The sequence below is a fragment of the Pan troglodytes genome, chromosome 4, assembly GCF_028858775.2.
Source record: "Pan troglodytes isolate AG18354 chromosome 4, NHGRI_mPanTro3-v2.0_pri, whole genome shotgun sequence".
Classification (NCBI taxonomy): Eukaryota; Metazoa; Chordata; class Mammalia; order Primates; family Hominidae; genus Pan; species Pan troglodytes.
The window spans coordinates 53,813,483-53,835,222 of NC_072402.2; the positions used below are offsets into that span (position 1 = coordinate 53,813,483).

Sequence of the window (21,740 nt, forward strand, 5' to 3'; positions counted from 1 at the left end):
CGCAAACAGTTCCTTCAGCCCTCAGAAAGAACCAACCCTACCAACACTTGATTTTAGACTTCTAGCATCCAGAACTGTGAGACAATAAATTTCTGTTACTCTTTTTTTTTCATCATTTCTTTTTCTTTTTTTGCAGTATTTGAAGCTCCTACCAGGCAGCTTCCTTCTGCACCTTTCTGGCTGTTGCTTCTTTAAATTTGTCTCAGCTGCTCTTCCTGATTCCTAAACATGGGTGTCCCCTGAGTGCTGCCCTTTGCCATGTCTCCTTCTATATTATTTCTCACAGAGATTTAGTCTGCTCCCATGACAATGATTGCCTCTTTTTATAGGTAACCCTGGCCTTAATCCTGGGCTCCAATTCTGGATTTTTCTTCAAGTTGAGTGAACATCTTCACTTTGGTGTATTAGTTTGCTACAGCTGCTGTAATAAAGTGCCATAAACTAGGTAGTTTAAGTAACAGATATTTATTACCTCATAGTTCTGAAGATGAGAAATCTGAAATCCAAGTGTTGTTAGGGTTGGTTCTCTCTGAGGGCTTTGAGGAAAGGATCTGTTCAGGCCTCTCCCTTGGCTTATAGGTGGGTGCTCTTCCTGTGTGCATGTCTGTGTCTAAATTTCCCCTTTTTATAAAGACCCCAGTCATAGTGGATTAGAGACCACCTAATGACCTCATTATAATTTGATGACTTCTGGAAAGACTCTTTCTCCAAATAAGGTCACATCCTGAAGAACTGGAGGTTAGGACTTTAACATACAATGTTGGGAAGACACAGTTCAATCCATAACACTTGGATATTTACTCATATCACACATATTTCCTGCTACATGCCAGGCGTTGGTCTAGGCCCTGGGAATATGGAAATAATGAGGCTCAGTCTCTTTCCTCTTCATGAGTAGAAAAGATAAGAATAGATTTGCAATACTATATACAGGAAGTGATCCCATAGATGAGAGATTCTTTTGAGGATACCTTAGTGGCACACCTAGCCCTGACTGGCTGAATCAAGAATGACATTTCAGAGGAAGTGATGCTTATGCTGGATCCTTCCCAGTAGGATGCAATACTGGCTTATGCTGGATCCTTCCCAATAGATGCAATACTGTGTAATTGCTCTCCCTGCTTTTAAACCACACCCTTAGTTACCCAGCCCTGGATTCCACCACCCAGACAATCTTTTCAAAGCACCACATTGATTAAGACATTTCTCAGTTGAGAAACCTGTAATGACTCCTCATGGTCAACAGAACTAACTCTAAAAAAATTATTTAGCCTGGCTGGCCTTTGGTTCCTCCAGAATCAGGTGCCACCACTGTAATCTACCTTTCCTGTCTTGATCTTGCTATTGTTTCCATCCTTAGCCCTGTATGTTACCAAGTTGTAGTAACAAACATTTTGGAGACACATCTGCAACTTTTCATAATCTCATGAAGCCAGGATTTTTGTTTTGTTTCCTACTGTATCATTGTCACCTAAAAAAGTGTTTGGCCTATAACATATACTTCAGAATATTGGTTGAATAAGCAGATGAATTTTCTCTACTTGCAATGCAGGCCTCTCCTTTCTCTCAGCTGTGCACATTTTTGCCCTGTTGAAATTTTATTCCCAGGGCTCAGCTCATGTACACTTTCCTCCATTATGCCTTTCTTCTAGGTCACATGTGGATACAGATGTGACTCTTCATTCCTAAAGACTTTTGCAGTCTGTGTGAACTGTTTGCATGCCCCTGCATTCTGCTTCACATTGTAGAAATCTGAGTAGGTGCCTTTTACCTGTCAGATTCAGTTGTTTGAATTTAGGAACCATATTTTAAAAATAATATTGTGTCTTGCTTAGCACTTTCTTGCACAATAATAGATGCCTAAAAGTTAATTTGTGTTTGAGGAGAAAATGAATGAGAGGAGTATTTTGTATTTGTTTCAAAAAAGTGGGGAAGAAGGCCTAAGAAATGGAGCATTTGGTCTGTCTCTCTTGCTTTCCCTTATTTTTCTGAATGAATTTTAAAATTCATTCAGCAGATATTTCTTAAGCACTTGTTCTATTCGAGACTAGGACTATTGAAGTCCTAGCACTTAAATTACAAACAAGAATTAAACTGCCTTTGGGGTACTTATCACTTCTTCTGATAGAGAGACTTCCCAGTTGGTCCCAGTGGTCACTATCATCTGTACAGTTTTTAAGATGCTTTTCTTTACTCACATTTTTTCATCCCAGAGTCTAGACTCTTTGCACATGTTGAGGCTGCCTGAGAGTAGGGCCCTTGTCTTTATCCTCCCATTCTGCACTGCCTAGCACTGAGCTTATACTTGATGGCAACTTCAGTGGGTCCTTTATTTCCCCTAAAGATTCTCTGACTCTTTTCTAAGTTTGCCCTGTCTCTCCAATTATAGAATGATGAGTTAGGACCAGAGACTCCAGAAGGATACTGATTGCTCTGCTTAGATTCAGAGGCCCTCTATTATCAATAAGAGTAAAAATAAGCACAATTAAGTAGCACAATGTTTAGCACTCATGCTAAGGTTTTTACGTGAATTGTATTTTCTACTGGGGCCTGTTGCTATATCATTGGCTTCTAGGACTCCTTCATTTCTTACAAGTTGTCATGTTAACATGTTGAGGTTGGTGAGTGAACATCTAGTTTGTTTGCCTCTGCTCAAACTCAAGAGTCATGATTATACTGAAGAGCTTGTGCCAAACAGAAATGGAATCTGAATTACTTTGGTGAGTCATGCACATATATTATCTTTTCTAGAGGCATTTAAGTCTTAATAAATCCCCTTACGAAGGGAAAATGAGGAAGTGAAAATTGAGATGAAATAATGGAGTAGTAGGGAGTGGAAAGGATGGTAAAAATACTTGTTTTGAGGTTCTGTTTGATGTGGAAATGACTACTCTTAAACTTGATTGAAAGACAGGCCTGAGTTAATTCATATAGAAAATGTGGTAATATGTTCTATTATGTCATTGTTATTGGGGGATGGGAAACATCTATTTTATTTAAATATGTTGTATACCCATCAGAACAACATGAGTTCATGGAAGTGATATAACAACAATTACAAGTAGTAGCCCAACCCTATGCTGTCTGTGTTTATAGGTTTATAGTGTGTTATGGGTATCAGAGAGACAATGGCACAAGATACTTCTAAATAGCAGGTATATAATTCACTAACAAGTCTTACATGGCGTTGCAAAGTATGTTTATCAGGCATACTTAACATATTCACTTATTAATCATGCTTTGTTTAAACGAAAATCAAGATTAGTTTATCCTGAGCACCTATCAGCAGGAAAGGTAGAGATCACTTGGATAGGCTCAGGCTGTCAGCTTCAGTTTATACTTGAAATGACACTGCAGAGTAATCTCTGTGTCATGGCTACAGCCAACATTGGCTCTCAACCTTCCTTCTTCCATGTGAGCTACCCACTCTTCTTCCTTATTCTGGGATTCTCCTTTCTCCCTGAGGTCATGTGCTTCCCCTTGTGACTTGTGGGATGGGATGGGATGGTAAATATAATGTAGATTAACCAAGAAATCACTGCAGTCCCAGTGTTGTTGTTGCTGTTTTCAGTGCTTGGTTTAAATGTTGGCATGTGATGCAATTCTGGGAAGGGACATTTAAGGGCCTCTGGAGGAGCATTGAGAAGGATTTTGAAGCTCCCAAAAAGAGACACAAAGAAGTTCCCTTTCACTGCTCTAAATAAAGGTGTATGAGAATGTGCTATTTGGAAGGGTTGCTACTGTCTTTTTTCCGTAAAAATGACAAAAGAGAATTTTGCCAACTCAGGAGAACTGCCATATCTTTGGACTTCTTGTACTATGAGAAAACATATCCCCTTACTGGTTAAGCCATTATGAGTTTTCTGTTACTTGCAAATGAAAGCATCTTCCCTGATTCTGTAACATTGCCATTTGAAAAATAGAAAGTTAGGTGTTTAGTATCTTTGACATTTCTTCATCAATTTTGTTTGCCTAAATGACAAGGCTTATGGTCTAATTTTCTGTAATTTACTAAGATATAAGATATAGTAGTGATTTTCTCTTTCACAGATACTTAGGAACTTCAAGCAGTCGTCCCAGATATAAAAGGTTAGTTTACATCCTGGATATATGTGCTGATTCAAAGATCTGTCTCCATATTTCACATCTCTTGTGAGTTCTTTTGAAATCCTAGATTAATCTTTTCCAGCATTGATTGCACCTCCTATTCCTGCCCTTCTTGACCCAGATGCCTTATCGTTCCTGAGTGACCTTCTTTAACTGAATCCTTTGTCACGTATTTTATGCCTGTTGCTCATGTTTTCATGGGTGTCGTCATGTCTGAGAATGATTTATGAAGCATTAAGAAAAGATTCTCAAACCTGGCCCATCAGAATTTTCCCAAACATTAACTGAATCCAAATCTCTCCCTGGGTGATTCTGATTTTCAACCAGGTTTAAGAACCACTGACATAAGGGATATAAAAGAAAAATTGTACTGACCCAATCCCATACCTAAAGTAAATGGTTTCAAATCTCACTTGACAAACTCACAAGTCTGTATTAGAGTCCTCCAGAGGGACAGAACCAATAGGATATATGTATATACATATATATAAAAGAGAGTTTATTAGGGAGAATTGGCTCACAGGGCAAAGTCTCAACAATAGGCCATCTGCAAGCTGGAGAGAGAGAGAAGCTAGTAGTGTGACTCAGTCCAAGTTCAAAAGCCTCAAAACTAGGGAAGCCAACAGTGCAGCCCTCAGTCTGAGGCCAAAGGCCTGAGAGCCCCTGAGAGGCCACTGGTGCAAGTTCCCAGAGTCCGAAGGCCAAAGAACCTGGAATCTGACATTCAAGGGCAGGAGGAGATGGAGTAAGCGTCCTGCAAGGGAAGAAAGACTGAACAGACTCAGCAAGCTGCTTATCCTTCCTTCTGCTCGCTTTGTTCTAGTTTCTTCATTTTTTTTTTTTCTTTTTTTTTGAGACAGGATCTTGTTCTGTCACCCAGGCTGGAGTGCAGTGGCACGATCATGACTCACTGCAGCCTTGACCTCCCGGGCTCAAGCCATCGTCCTGCCTTAGCCTCCTGTATAGCTGAAACCACAGGTGTGCGCCACCATGCCTGGCTAATTTTTTAATTTTTTTTGTAGAGATGGGGGCTCACTTTGTTGCCCATGCTGGTCTTCAACTCCTGGGCTCAAGTGATCCCCTTGCCTTGGCCTCCCAAAGTGCTGGGATTACGGATGTGAGCCACCACACCTGGTACTCTTTAGGGTTTTCTAGTTGTAAGACCCTATTGGCTGCAAGGAGACACATTAACTTCTTCCTTTCTGATTTGGATGCCTTTTTATTTCTTTTTTGCATAATTGCTGTGGCTAGATCCTCCAGTCAGCCCTTCACATCTGTGGGGGATTGGTTACAGGACCCTGTACCAAAATCCGAGATTCCTCTAGTCCAGGCCAGGCATAGTGGCTCATGCCTATAATCTGAGCACTTCGGGAGGACAAAGTGGGAGGATCACATGAGCCCAGGAGTTTGAGACCAGCTCGGGCAACATAGTAAGACACCCATCTCTACAAAAAATAAAAAATTAGCCAGGCATTGTGGCATATGCCTGTAGTCCCAGCTACTCAGGAGGCTATAGTGGGAGAATTTCCTTAGCCCAGGAGATCAAGGCTGCAGTGAGTCATGATCATGCCACTGCACTCTAGCCTCGGTGACAAAATGAGACCCTGTCTCCAAATAAATAGATAAATAGGTAAAACATTTTTAAAAATCAGAATGCTTAATGGTGTAATACAGTTGACCTTCCATAACTGAGGATTCCACATCCACCAACAGTGGATTGAAAATATGTACAATTGGCCCTCTGATTCCATGGATGCAGAACCCATGAATATGGAGGGAAGACTACTATGTTGAATAGAAGTGGTGAGGGCACAACAAAGAGGTCATTCAAACACGCAGTGAGATGGTTGCCACCTGCAAGCCAAGAGAAGAGACTTCAGAATGAGACCTTATCTTGCTGGCACCTTGATCGTGAACTTCCAGCCTCTAGAACTGTGAGAAATAAATTTCTATTTTTTAAAACAAACAACAAAAAAAGTGGTGACAGTGGGCATCCTTCTCTTGATCTTAGAGGAAAAGCTTTCAACTCTTTACTGCTGAGTATTATGTTAGCTTTTTATATATGGCCTTTATTGTTTTGAGGTTTCTTCTAAACTTAATTCATTGAGTTTTTATTATAAAAGGATGCTGAATTTTGTCAAATGCTCTTTTTGCATCGATTGGAATGATTATGTGGTTTTGGTCTTCCATTTTATTAATGTGGTATATCACATTTATTGATTTGCATTTGTTGAACCATCCTTGTATCCTAGGGATAAATCCCACTTGATCATAGTGAATGATCCTTTTTATGTGCTACTGAATTTGATTTGCTGGTATTATCTTGAGGATTTTTGCCAGTATGTTCATCAAGGGTATTGACCTGAAGTTTTCTTTTTTTGTAGTGTCCTTGTCTGGTTTTGGTATCTGAGTAATGCTGACCTTATGAAATGAGTTCAGGAAGTATTCCCTCCTCTTCATTTTTTTTTTGAAGAGTTTGAGAAGAATCACTATTAGTTATTCTTTTTTTTTTTTTCTTTTTGAGATGGAGTTTTGAGCCCAGGCTGGTGTGCAATAGCGTGATCTCAGCTCACTGCAACTTCCGCCTCCCAGGTTCAAGTGATTCTCCTGCCTCAGCCTCCCGAGTAGCTGGGATTACAGGCATGCGCCACCACGCCCGGCTAATTTTGTATTTTTAGTAGAGACGGGGTTTCTCCATGTTGGTCAGGCTGGTCTCGAACTCCTGACCTCAGGTGATCCGCCCTCCTCGGCCTCCCAAAGTGCTGGGATTACAGGCATGAGCCACCACGCCAGGTCTATTAGTTATTTTTTAAATGTTTGGTAGAATTTAGCAGTGAAGTTATCAGGTCCTGGACTTTTATTTTATGGGAGGTTTTTGATTACTGACTTGATCTCCTTACCCTTGTTGGTCTGTTTAGATTTTCTCCCGCTTCATGATTTAATCCTGGAAGGTTATATGTTCTAGGAGTGTATCCATTTATTCTGGGATATGTCGGTGTATCATTTTTCACAGTAGTTCTTATGATCCTTTGCATTTCTGTGGTCTCAGTTGCAATGTCTCTTCTTTCATTTCCAATTTTATTTATTACTATTCTTTCTTTTCCTTTGTGCAGCTAAAGGTTTGTCAATTTTGTTGAACTTTTTAGATAACCTGCTCTTAGTTTTGTTGATCTTTTTATTGTTTTTCTAGTCTTTATTTCCTTTATTTCTACTCTAATCTATATTATTTTCTTGCTTCTGCTGACTTTGTTTTTCTTTTTCTAGTTTCTTGAAGTGTAATGTTAATTATTTATTTGAAGTTTTTTTTCTTTTCTATTATAGGCATTTAAACTTCCCTCTTAGAACTGCTTTTGTGGCATCCCATAAGTTTTGGTAAGTTGTATTTTCATTTTCATTTGTCTCAATATTTTTAAATTTCCCTTTTGATTTCTTTTTTGACCATGAGTTGTTCAGGTGCATGTTGCTTACTTTCCATGTATTTGTGAATTTTCCAGTTTTCTTCCTGTTATTGATTTGTAGTTTCACACCATTGTGATAAGAAAAGATGCTTGATATGATTTTAGTCATCTTAAATTTGGTAAAACTTGTTTTGTGGCTCAATATATCATCTGTCATGGAGAATGTTCTGTGTACACTTAAGAAGAATGTGTATTTTGCTGTTGTTGGATAGAACGTTCAGCACATGTCTGTTAAGTTCATTTAGTCTAACGCGTACTTCAAGTTCAATGTTTCCTTATTTATTTTATGTCTTCATGATTTATGCAATGTTGAAAGTAGGACATTAAAGTCCCCTACTATTATTGTATTGTAGTCTCTCTCTCCTTTCAGATCTATTAATCTTTGCATTATTTTTGGTGCTACTATGTTGGGTACATATGTATTTATAATTGTTATATTCTCTTGATGAATTGACCCCTTTATCACCATATAATGATCTTATCTCTTGTGACGGTTTTTGACTTAAAGTCTATTTGGCCTGATATAAGAAAATAATTTTTTTTACAGCTTTATTTTTATTTCAAACTTTTATTCCTTGAGACGGTAGAAAACTATTTTAGTCCACTTTAATCTCTAAGCACCTCCCCTCCACCCTCAGCAAGTTAAAAAAGCTTATGTAGTATCAAGGTAATTGGGAGGAGGAGCCCTTTAATCCTCCATGTTCTCTGTCTACATTGCCATCCTTTGAGATATCCAGGGTCCCATCACGTCTTTGACCACTTGTGCTTGCAGATCTGAAGAGATGTATGTTGTTTCTACTTTTATGACTCCTTCATTTTCTATGGCTCTTCTGCAATACTTCCGTAAACCCAGAAAATCTGAAAGGTTTCTCAGTTAATTTTGAAACTTTATTTGCCAAGGTTGAGGACACGTATCTGTGACACAGCCTCAGGAGGTCCTGACAACATGTGCCCAAGGTGGTCGGGGCACAGCTTAGTTTTATACATTTTAGGGAGACATGAGACATCAATCAATGTATGTAAGAAGTACATTGGTTTGGTGTGGAAAGGCGGGACAACTCAAAGCAAAGGCAGGAAGACTCGAAGCAGGGAGGGGGCTTCCAGGTCACAGATAGGTGAGAGACAAAGGGTTGCTTGCATTCTTTTGAGTTTCGATTAACCTTTACAAAAGAGGCAATCAGGTATGCATTTATCTCAGTGAGCAGAGGATAACTTTGAAAAGAATTGGGGGCAGGTTTGCCCTAAGCAGTTCCCAGCTGCTTTTTCCCTTTAGTGACTTTGGGGGCCCAAGATATTTTCCGTTCCCACTTCCATGCCTATTGGGGATGCTCAGAAGTCCTTGTACTGCTCTTGCACCAGACTGGAGCAAAAGAAACTTTCTGTGGCTGCCTAAAGTCCCATTGGCCACTTGTCCCAGCTCTGCCCAGGCAATAGTGCCTGACCTCTCCTGCTCTTGCCTCCTGTTATCCTACCTGGCACTTCCTCAGGGCTTATTACCTTTCTCTCTGGGATCTGTACTAACTCCTTTCCTCGGACTCTCCTTCCCTCAAGCCTGAAGGATGCTTTTCTGTGCCAGGAGGCATGGGCACCTCTTGTCTCTGCCCTGTGTTCTGTATGGCTAAGTGCCTAAGCTTTTGTAACCCAAAAGCTAAGACAAAACTTTCTTTGCTTTCTGCTGTTCTCTTTTATTTCCAAGGCAGTGTGAACAACCTATTCAATGGAGAGAAATGGCAAAAAGAGAATGGAGGGTGATACATAAAATACCAAGGAGAAATGTGGGTTAATATACATGAGCCATCAAAACAAAACACAAAATCCTGTGTAGTAGGTGGAATGGACATGTATTTTTGCTTCTGTAATGTGTGTGTGTATAGTGTGTATATATTGCCGCATACACACATGCGTATGTGTTATAATTAACAAATTTGAAAATTTGTCATTTGAAATAATTTTTTACTGAGGTTGTTCCACATTCTAGGTTTGCTTCCTTTTAATTGGAGTTATAATAAGTGACAATTCCAGCAGATAAACTATTCTGCTGGAATATATACATCGAAATGAGTGTTTCCTCAAAAATATTCACTTCAGACTACTATATATCTTTTCCACTAATATTGCCATAGCCCCAAACATTTCCCAAGTTGTTTTTGGAATTGTTCTTGTTTTATAAACCATAAGCTGAAAATGTCCGTAGTAAATTACTTTTTCATTAAACCCAGCTCTATTCCCCACCCTTTCCCACTTCATTGATAAAAATACAGCTCCACTTGATCCATTTACCTCTAAACCAACCTTAACTTTTGATTAGTTATGAACTTGTTGTGTAGAAGCAGTAGGCAAAGATTTTTCCTCCTTTAAAACCATTTAAATGAAATTCTGAAAAACTCAAGTTGATTTTTAAAGAAAAGCTCAAAAATTGTTTTGATGACTGTATCACTCACACAAATGTGTAATTGCCAAAGTGATTACGCTGAAGCAAACTTTTATTTGAATGAATACATGTTGGTAGCTTCCTTTAGAACAATAGTTCTCAACTTGGGAGGATTTTGCCCCACAGGGGACGTTTGGCAATTTCTGGAAATGTTTTTGATCATCTCAACTGGGGACGACTTGTTCCTGGCACTCGTGGATGGAAGCCAAGTTGTGGTTCTAAATGTCCTACAATAATCAGGACACTTCCCCACAACTAAGAATTGTCTGCCCCCAAATATCAATACTGTCGAGGTTGAGAAATCCTGCTTTAAACAAATAATTACTTTTTAGTCATCCCTCATGTTTTAATATACTTCAGAGCTGCTGGTCACTTTCCTCCAGCCTCAGCCTCTTTGAGATTTTGTTTCTGCTAGAGTATAAAGGATGGGGACGAGAGTGGGGAACCAGTTCCAGTGAGAAAACAGATGAGGAAGGAAATACTAGGAAATGTGTAGATTAATATCTAGGTGGAAGTTTCCCTAGCAACCTTTGAATTCTTACTAAGAAGTTTATTACTTATCTCAGGGATTTTTCCTGCCAAAGATGGTAGGAGCAGAGACTTTGGGCCTCTGATTTTCTAGGGTCATAACCCAGAGAGAGACTGTCTATGCAATACCGTTACCGTGCGTGGATCTTTGTTCTTAGAGCTCCCAAGATGGCGGCGGGCTGCTCCCAAGATGGCGGCAAGCCTTTTGTTCTCTGACCTGGGGTTCTTGGCCTCACAGATTCCAAGGAATGGAACCTTGGGCCATGCGGTGAGTGTTACAGCTCTTTTAGAAGCCATGGGTCACGGAAGAGAACCGTGGAACCTAGCGACTAGTGTTCAGCTTGGTTAGGATGAACCTGGGCACTTAGCCATGCAGGAACAATGACGAGCCTCTAGCCCGATCGGGAGTGGCAATGGGCGCCTTACTGGATCAGAAGCACAGTGGACACCCTGCCGGATCCGGAGGGTTGGAAGTCAGTGGCGAGTCTCTGACATCGGCGTTCAGCCATGGTGGATGGTGAGCGAAAGTTCAGCTTGAGCCAGAACAAACATGGACCAGAAGAGTGTGCAGTTGCAAGATTTAATAGAGTGAAAACAGAGCTCCCATACAATGGGAGGGTACCCAAAGGGGTTGCCGCTCCCTGCTGGAATGCCTGGGGTTTATATCCCAATCATTGTCCCTCCCCCGTGCTCTCGGGTGATATATATGATTTGACTATTTCTTTATCTCCTGCTTTTAGCGTAATTTGTATTTTAGTGAGCCCTCTTTACTACCTGATTCATTGGGTGTGAGCTGAGTTACAAGCCCCGTGTTTAAAGGCCGGTGCGGTCACCTTCCCCAGCTAGGCTTAGGAATTCTTAGTCGGCCTAGGAAGTCCAGCTAGTCCTGTCTCTCAGTACCTTCCTCTTGGGGAGGCTTTCACCACCCTCTGAGCTGTGATCCCACTGCCCCATTCTGACTCACATCTGGACTTCCCTGTCCCTGTCTAATCAGTCACAGTTAGCTGCCTTTGCCTTTTTATTCTCCACACTGCTTTTGCTCAACAGCTTCTGCATTTGAAGGCATGTTCTGATCTGTTCTTTATTAAGGATTTATTATTTCTGCGGAATAGCCTGATTTGTCCTGTACCCTTCTCCTCCCTTACTCTGTACAAGGGTAAAGTTTCAAACACCCCATCCCCTATATGAGGCCAGACAAATCTTCCCATAGGAAGGTTAGCATTTAGTTTTTACCCTGCAGTCCCCAGTTCCACCACAGAGCTCCATCCCTATTGTTGGTACCTTCCTGCAGTTCATTTCAGTGTGTGGTCCCTTGAGCAGCATCTGTGGCTAGCCAGTTCTGTTCTTCCAGGTTTGTCCCTGATATCTGATTCCTAAAGCAGAGATCAGTGGGGAGGCCAGAACCTCCCAAACATCAAAAGAGAAAGAGAAAACCATATGGCTGTGTTCCTGGATTAAAGGTATGCCCTAGAAAGCCATGTGCTGGTTCTACCACTCCTTTCCCTCAGGTACAGTGTCTCCAATGTCTGTTGCAGAATTAGAATAAATCTCTACATTTGAAAGTCTACCTGGAAATGGTTGGCCATGATTTCTGGGCTCTTGTCTGGTGCTTCCCACTGCAAGCACATCTGAGGTCCCATCCTCATCTGAGTGAATTCCAGCAAGATGCTCTCCCAGAGTTCTGCCTTCTGATCACTGTTGAGATAGACTTGGGCAAAAAGGACAAAGTGACCAGGTGCCCAGGCACACTGTGTATGTTCTGGTATTAGGTCTACATCATGCTAATGTAGGCAGCTTGTGGCTCTGAATAGTCTCCAGGTAGGTTGCCCTATGGGAAGGGATTTCTGCTCTACGAAGAAGGCGCATTTCTCATGTTTGAACCTGACATCTTTAATTTGGGTCTAAAGAGGCAACTTAAGTCACTTCGTTACCAAATGACCGAGTTGTCATGTGATACTATCAAAATCAAGGAGCAGTATTCATGGGGCAGTTGCAGACGTGGGGCAATGAAACACCAGCACCAGTACTCATGAGTGAGCTCCTGTTTACTCTACTCCTGCCATACATTTTTCAGGCCTTTGGAGGCAGGCTGAGCTCTGACTGTGAGCCTTAGCTATTCTTCTGAAGTATCTCTCTTGTTTCTTCCACCCTTAATGGAGGGGTGGTGATTTTTCTACTGCCTTATAATCTAAGGTAGCCCCAAATTGTGGGCCACTGCTTTCTTGTGATTACCTTCCTCTCAACCTCTCAGTGTCTTCATTGCTGAGCTCTGATCTCTAACAACTGCTAAAAATATAGTCAGGTAGTGTTATGGTAAAATACTTCTTTTTTTAGTGTACTTTCTTCTTTTTCACCATCATGGGTCCCAGGACTTGGATATTGTATGCAGCTGGCACCTCTTTATTGTAGTCTTACAAGTAGATCATTTCAGACAAGTCCTCTGAGAGTCCTCCCAGAAAAACAACAAGGATCTCTTGCTTCTGTCCTCTGCTGCTCACTTTGTAGGAGGTCCACATCCCCTTAGCAGCAGGATAAGACATTACCCTTGTTTAGAGTTTTAAGTCTCTGCTTCATTTCTTGGGTATCAGGAGTCTGTCAGATTAAAGTTCTGATATTTGGTGCATCCTGATATTTGGTGCCTGCTAGCTTAGGGCAGTGTTGAGCTAGCGCTTTGAAGATGCTGGAGTTCAGTCTCATGAGTCCATTTTTCTCCCCATGGCTTCCAGGTCTGGGCAAAAAAAATTGTAGCAGTATTATCCTATTTATGAATTACCACTCTTCCTTTGAGAAATTGCATGTTCATGTTACCCAAATATGAGATGAGTTTCTGAACCTCTGTGGCATAACACCAACCTCTTTAACTACTGCATTGAGAGGTACAGTGGGTGCTTGTCCAAAAACAATCTGAACACCAAAGCTTCCTGTGACCCATCTTGAAGGGCCTCCCACTCCTCAAACTCTTGATAGTATCTCTTCAGTCTTCTCATAATAGCTCAAGCAGTTAACCAACTCCCTGCTCCAGCTCTCTGCTCCATGAAAAGTTTGTGTGGACCATGTTGAGACTATGGGGCACCTCCACTAAACTTAGGCCAGCCATGATCAGACCTGGGATGAGGCAGGGATGCATCAAGGGGATAGGTTTGTAGATCATTTTTAGTCTTCTCTATCCAGTTCTCTTGTGCTCAATAGTCTGGTGAGCTTCATTCATACAAGAGCCTTGATTTTTAAGCCATCACCAGGTCTGAACTTCTTTGCCATCAAATATTCTAAATTGTCTTTTCGGGTCCTGGTTCTGCTGTTAACTAAAGGATATCTCTACTACCTATATACCTATACCACGTGGAGTAAATTGCTCCCTCTGATTTTTTTTTAGAGATGGGGTCTTGCTGTGTTGCCCAGGCTCAAGCAGTTCTCCCACCTCAGCCTCTCGTGTAGCTGGAACTACAGGCACATGCCACCATGCCAGGCTTGCCTCCTATCTTTATGTGCCCATTGTCTAGCAATCAAGTGCCCATGATGAGTCATGGTAAAAGAAGGCAAAGATATGTCTGGGTCTAGTCTAGGGGTATCATTATACTTGCAATATGATTCAGTTGTTAACAGTTTTCTAAACCAGTCAGTCCCTACAATGTAACATTGGCATCCAGTCCATCACTCTCAGCTCATAAGGAAATTCTCAGTAGTTTGTGTTCAGTTCCAACAAGGTAAGGGGGATCAGGTTTTTCTGTTGTGCCCCATCCCTGTGCAATTGTGGATGTCCTTCTCTTCTGGTGGGCCCACAAATAGTAAAGACTATGGACAGGACAACAGATTATCTACAAGCAGTGGATTAGTGAGAGAGGAGTCCACACTCCAAAAAGCTATGGTTACTGGATCTTTTTCATAACTCTGTAGTCCTTCATCTCCTGCTGGCTTTGATGACATCTACTCCTGCCTCATCCAGTTTGGGTTCTTCCTCTGCCTTTCCTCCTTCCTTCGTCTCAGTCTTGTATAGTTTTTGGGATTGGAGAAACCAGCTTTCTTGGCTGCCTGTGACCTGCATTAGAGTGTGGTTTCTTTGAGTCTTTGTGCTTTGGTGAGGACTGGGGAGGGGAAAATGGCCTATGTGGAGGCAGTGAAAGAAGAAGAGGAAAAAAAATCGCACAGATACAGAATAATACTTTGAATTCTAACCCTGCCACGTGGCTTGTAAAACTAGAATATTTCACTCTGATTCTGAATAACTTAACGAGCATTATTTCAGTAGTTTAATTTTGAGACTAATGGGTCAAGGGCTGGTATATCAGTGGTTAAGGTGAGGGGGAAATGTAGCTTTTTGTGTGGTCTCAAACACTCATACTAAGACAATTGGAAGACATAAAGGGAAGAATCATACAATCTGTTATATGCTAGCTCTTAAAGTAAAAGTAGTAGAGTTTTTCTAGATTTGTTCCATAAACTGCCATTTAACTGTACCAGGTAATGAGATGGCCAGATGTTTTCCTACTAAATTGGCACAACTTAAAAAAATATATTTTAGATTTAGGGGGTACATGTGCAGGTTTCTTACAAGGGCATAGTGTGTGATGCTGAGATTTGAGCTTCTATTACCCTTGTCACCCATATAGTGAACATAGTACCTATAGGAAGTTTTACACACTGCATACTCCTCTCTCCTTTCCTCTTCCTCCTCCCCCATTTTGAAGTCCCCAGTGTCTAATCTTTATGTCTGTATGTACCCATAAATTGGCACAATTTCTCTCTCTAAATGATAAATGGCTGATTTTGGCTGGGTGCGGTTGCTCACGCCTGTAATCCCAGCACTTTGGGAGGCTGAGGCAGGCGGACTGCTTGAGCCCAAGGAGTTTGAGACCAGCCTGAGCAACATAGTGAAATCCATCTCTACAAAAAATAAAACAATTAGCTAGGCATGGTGGCATGCTTTGGTAGTCCCAGCTACTTGGGAGGCTGAGACAGGAGGATCGCTTGAGCCTGGGCAGTTGAGGCTGCAGTGAGTCAAGCTCTCTAAGTGCACTCCAGCCTGGTTGACAGAGCCAGACCCTGTCTCAGAAAACAAAACAAAACAAAACAAAACCAAAAAAACAGACCAAAAAAACCACCCTAAAACTAAAACAAAAGGATAAGTTTGATTGAATGCTCATTTTAAAAAATCAGATTCTGTGCTACAAACCTTACAAATATATATTATTTAATATGGTTCTCAAAACAACTCTATGAGTTAGTTTCTTTTATCTTGGTGGGTAATTAATGGAATTCCCATTTTACAGATTAGGAAATTGAGCTGTAATTTTGCTGGAGTCACACAGCTATTAAATGGTGGGATTGAAAAACTAAGGTTGTTGTGAGCCCAGAGCCCCTGCTCACAAACCCACATTACACCTTTGCTATAGAGATGAGAGATGATTTTTTAGGAAAATAAAGAGTCCAGACCGACTCTGGCAAGACCCTGGCATCACCACAGCCAGTATTGAGTCTGAACTCAGCTGAGAAGACTGGGTGTATCAATACAGAGGCCATGCTGACATGCCTTCCTGGACTTGGAGAAATCCTCTGGAGGGGATGAACTCTTAAAGAATTTAGACAAAATTTCTATTTTGGGTGTATCTGCATATGTGTATTTGTATATGGGTTTTTAAGTAGGAATGTTCCAGTAAAGGTACAGCTGATTTTATTCTTTATTTTTAGATAGGTAAAATATCCATATGAGCCACAAAACAACAGTATAAAATCTTTCTTCCATTCCTTCAGCCCAGTTTGTACCCCATTCCCTTTTTCATGTCTACCTCTTAAGAGTTCCTTTTATACAACTACGAGTAAATGTAAAATTATATTCATATGACTTTTCTCCTTTTATATACAAGGTCATCATTTTTAAATTTTGTACTTTCTTTGTTTTTTTCTTTTCTTTTCTTTTTGAGGTAGTGTCTCGCTCTTGTCGCCCAGGCTGGAGTGCAATGGCGCAATCTTGGCTCACTGCAACCTCTGCCTCCCAGGTTCAAGCGATTCCCCTGCCTCAGCCTCCTGAGTAGCTGGAATTACAGGCGCCTGCCACCATGCCTGGCTAATTTTTGTATTTTTATAGAGACAGGGTTTCACCGTGTTGGCCAGGCTAGTCTCGAACTCCTGACCTCAGATGATCTGCCCACCTCAGCCTCCCAAACTGCTGGGATTACAGATGTGAGCCACTGCGCCCAGCTCTTTGCTTTTTCCAAATAGTGATTTATCTTGGAAATATTTCCACATCAGTACATGGAGAGGTTCTTCATTCTTATTTACAATGTCGTAATATTTCATGGTGTTAAATCTGTTATCACTTATTAACCAGCTCTCTATTAGTAGACATGTGGGTTGTTTCCAGTCTTTTGCTCTTACTGATGCAATGAATAAACTTGCATATATGCCACTCTGAATATGTGTATGTATTTCTACAGGATAAGTTTCTAGAAGTAGAAATGCTGTGTTAAAAGTATGCATTTATAATTTTGACTGATAATGGCAAATTGTCCTCAATAAGAGTTACACTAATTTGTACTTCCACTAGTAATGCATGAAGAGAGAGAATTTCCCACACTCCTGCCAACACAGTTAATGGTTGTCTGGATTTTGGCCCATTTGATAAAAAAAGTTTGAATTTTGGCCTATTCAATAGACAAAAAATATTGCAGATTATTTAAATATGATTAGTTAAGCAACTTTTCATATGTTTGAGTGCCACTTGTATTTCCTTTTCTGTGAACTTTGCCCATTTCCTATTGACTTAAGGTCTTTTATCAATTTCTAGAAACTTGTCATATATTAGGGAGAGTAGCCCTTGTCTGTGATATGAATTGAACATATTTTTTACTGTTTGACATTTATGATTAAATTTGTTAGCCTTCTCTCATGTCTTCTGAATTTTAGGTCTTAGTTAGTAAGGCCTTTCCCACTACAAGGTTATAAAAGTCTTCTACTATGTCATCTAGTGATTTCATGGTTCTGTTGTTCTTACTTAAATATTTGCTTTATTTGGAGTTTATCTTGGTTTATATTATAACACTTGGATTGAACCTTTTTTTCTTGGATGGCTGTCCAGGTGTACCACACCATTTAGTGATTAATGTCTGGTAATTCAGTGCCCAATCATTGGAGATGCCACCTTTATCATATAGCATATGCCATATATAATTTTACCTATACTTACGTAAGTAAAATGGCTTTACTTTAGAATCCAGAGGGAAGTCTGAATTTTCTTGTGGGAACCCTAGAGGATTTTTTTTTTTAAGACCAAGTCTCACTGTGTTGCCCAGGCTGGACCAGGCTGGACCAGGCTGGACCAGGCTGGAGTGCAGTGGCACAATCTGCTCACTGCAGCCTCTGCCTCCTGGGTTCAAGCAATTTTCCTGCCTCAGCCTCCTGAGTAGCTGGGATTACAGGCACCCGTCACCACGCCTAGCTGGTTTTTGTATTTTTAGTAGAGATGGGGTTTCACCATGTTGGTCAGGCTGGTCTCCAACTCCTGACCTCAGGTGATCTGCCTGTCTTGGTCTCCCAAAGTGCTGGGATTACAGGTGTGAGCCACTGCACCCGGCCAATTTTTAAAAATCATGGTAAAATATACCTATTATTTTCACCATTTTATATATATCTTCATTTAAATGGTTACCACTTTAAACATTTTAAAGTGTGAATTTCCATGGCATTAAGTACATTTACATTGTTGTGCAGCCATCACCACCATCATCTCTAGAACTTTTACATGTTCCCACCACATGGCTTTGAATCAAATATACCAGTAATTTTATGACATACCATTCATTTGGAAGGTGAGTCCTGATTTTACAGATGTTAAAATACGGTAAAATATACATCTTAGGTGTATTTTAGTTACTGAAATATTTAGTTACTGAAATATAGTTCTCAATTTTCAAGTGTATTTAGTTTATTTCTGAACATTCTCATCTATTACGTTCGTTTCTCCATGTGCCAGTGCCACAGTGTCTTAATTATTGCAGATTTATAATATCTTTTAATACATAATAAGGCTAGTTTCTCCTCACTGGTCTTCTTTTTCAGATTTCTTTCTCCAGTTATTCTTGTCTATCTGTCTAGATAAACTAAGCAGCTTTTCCTTGGATATTATAGACCTTCCTTTCCCTCTTTCTGTCTCTATTCTACTTAAATTATAAAAATTTGCATATAGATGACTTTATGAGGCCTGAAGATGAGCTCTAAGTCTAGGATCAGTTTATCTTCTCTGAAAGTTTGTGTATCTCTTGACTTTCTTCTCCAGGGTTTCTGCTTTAGCTTTGCCACTTCAAGTGCAGTCCGTTCCTGAATTATGTTGTCAGCATAAAAGGGAGCTGCTCCTATGAAAGTTCTTAGACTCATTTACTGCTTTTGAGTCTTGTACATAGAATATTAGTCTTTTTCAGTGATGTTAGCAGTGTCTCTAGAAGGATGGAAAATCCAAAATGTCTGCAACTGCATCAGGGTTTAAAGTAATTTACTAATGCATTTGCCTTCAGTGGGAGTTTGTTGTCTTGCCAGTTATTCATATTAAATTTTTAGCATTTTAAATAATGTATTACTATAAGCTTGACTTTATTTGCATTTATAGATTATAAACTCATTTCTGTTTTATTTTACTGAAGAACCCATTAAAAGAGCCAGTAAATCCTGTGGAAAATGGCCTTCAGTGATCTTACATCGAGGACTGTGCATCTTTATGATAATTGGATCAAAGATGCTGGTGAGTAACCACATTTCCTAATTGAGGTTCCTCCTTCCTTTTTATGTCAGATTCTCATATTTAATAGGATTTCACTGGAACAGAATGAGAGACTTTGCAACTTAACAGTCCCTTATTACTAGTTAACGAAGAAGTGCACAGGTTTCATTACAGATATGTACAAAGATGGAGCTACACAGATGTTCATTACAATGTTTACAGTAATGAAAATAGCCTAGATATCCAGTGAAGGGAACTGATCAATAAATGATGACTCATTCTAATTTAGTAGCCATTAAAAGTGATTTTGGAAGGACAGTGCTCTTCAGCCTGATTCTTCCCTAATGCTCCTGAGGGAAATTACAGTTAATGCCAACTCTTTTTTTTTTTTTTTAAGACAGAGTCTCACTCTGTTGCCGAAGCTGGAGTGCAGTGGCGCAATCTCAGCTCACTGCAACCTCCACCTCCCTGGTTCACGCCATTCTTCTGCCTGAGCCTCCCAAGTAGCTGGGACTACAGGCACCCACCACCACGCCTGGCTAATTTTTTGTATTTTTAGTAGAGACGGGTTTCACTGTGTTAGGATGGTCTTGATCTCCTGACCTCGTGATCCGCCCGCCTTGGCCTCCCAAAGTGCTGGGATTACAGGCGTGAGCCACTGCGCCCGGCCACTGCCAACTCTTTTGAATGAAAGAGTTGCAGCCCCCAGGAACCTGTCAGAGTGAACAGGGAACAGAAAAACCAGGGAATGACTGCCTGGGACACCTCCAAGTGATTCTGATATGCCTGCCTTTTACCTTTGCCCATTTATTTTAAAAGTCAATGTTTCAGAAGACATTAATGCCATAGCAAGAAGTTTAAAATATGTTAAATGAAAGCAGCTTATAAAATACTCCATACATTTCTTTCATGGGGTTTAGCAGTTATCTCTGGGTAGTAGGATTATGGGTAATTTTTATTTCCTTAGTTATATTTGTCTACATATTTTTAAATCACAACAAATATGTTGTGTTGCTTTTATAACCGTTTTTTAAAGTTTTAAAAGCAGAACAAAAGTAAAACTTCAAAAACAAAGAATCAGAGCATCTTAGAACTGAGATGGATCTTAGATATCATCGAAGCTAATGCCTCATTTTACAGTTGAAGAAATGTGACCTCAAAGTCAAGGTTAGTTGATGGCAGAAAAGACTATAACCTATGTGTTCTGGTTATTAGTTGTAGTACTCTGGTATTTAACATTTGAGTTTATTTTTGAGATATTGAGCTATACATACTCACCACCATCACTACTTTAGGTTGATTCTTACCTATCAACTAGAAATTGCAAGTCTACCAAATTCAGGAAGGAAATGCACACCTCTTGGCACCTACCACAGATGAAATTATAGTCAAATTTACAACGATTTCAGCAAAGATACACTGTTTCATCATTTGCAGCTTTCTCAGCAGACTACTAAAGACCAAATTTATCTCACTAAAAATGTTCCCAACAGTTTTTCCTTTGAGGAATGCCAAGGTTCTTTGTAAGTATCTCATAGAGAGAGAAGCTTCACTGTGGTAGGGGATACATAGTGACTATGCCTATCTTTTCTTCTTGCTTTTTTGTCTTAGTTTTCCAATATATGTAATGATACACAGAATATTCAAGTTTCTTTAGGGGTCATCCTTCTCTGAAGGTTTACAGTAGTTCTCATAAAGTCAGTATTAATTTAAATACTAATATTTTCATTGCTTTTCAAAGAGAGGTGTGCCTTGCTACATGAACTCTCACTATTTGAACTTAGGAACCAAGTAGATTTGGGTTTTTGAAGTAAAGTTATTTGGAAGAACAGATCTCTTGGTATCCAATTCTTGATAGTCACTATCCCAGATACAAGAATCCAAGAGACTCAAATAATCAATATGCTAACTCAAGAGCTGAATAGATGTAGATAATAATAAATATCTATGTAGTCCTAGAAGTTAAAAATGCCTTAATATGAATTTCTTTAGAATTCCACTTCCACTTTTATCCACGGATCAACTCCTTAATTTTTATTAGGACTACCTACATTGAAATTGCTGAGTAAAATTAGATTAGATGTGGAGTGGAGGCCTGACAACAGCATTGCAAACGGTGCAGGGAAGATGAGGGGAGAGAGGCAGGGAGAAGGCAAGGAATACTTGTATTTGAAGTTATGCTCATTTGAAGACTTGGGAGGGGAGAGAGGATATGGGGATTTGGAGTGAGAAGACCTAGATTTAAGGTCTGACACTGCTGTAGCCCAGCTGGATGATCTTGAACACGTTATTTATTGGCTGTGAGTCTTTGTTTCTTTATTAGCAAAACATAAGTGAGAATAGCATCTACCAGCTACCAGATAACATACATGAAAGTGCTCTGCTGTTTCGGAAGTATCCCAACATAAAAGAGTGGTGCTGGTTGTTACAGATGATAGATTTCATCTGAAAATACTCTTCATATAGCATATACTTTAAAATTGTTTTCTTTACATAATTTTTTTCCCAG

The 21,740-nt window shown here is 40.1% G+C and overlaps 1 protein-coding gene across 10 annotated transcripts in view; it reads left to right on the forward strand.

Moving 5' to 3' along the window:
- ELOVL7 (ELOVL fatty acid elongase 7) overlaps positions 1-21,740 on the forward strand; it is a 92,491-nt gene that overhangs the window by 37,706 nt on the left and 33,045 nt on the right. For 4 of the 10 annotated variants that reach the window (XR_010157235.1, XM_054684357.1, XM_054684355.1 and 1 more), the window contains exons 2-3: positions 7,429-7,479; positions 19,155-19,252. Coding sequence is in view for 8 of the 10 variants with exons in the window: in XM_054684357.1 (XP_054540332.1) it covers positions 19,189-19,252 (64 nt within the window). In the remaining 2 variants the exon portion in view is untranslated. Of the gene's footprint in view, positions 1-4,050; positions 4,090-7,428; positions 7,480-9,570; positions 10,793-19,154; positions 19,253-21,740 lie in introns of those variants that run through there. The other 6 variants (XR_010157234.1, XM_009449122.3, XM_016953279.4 and 3 more) reach the window with 3 other exon arrangements.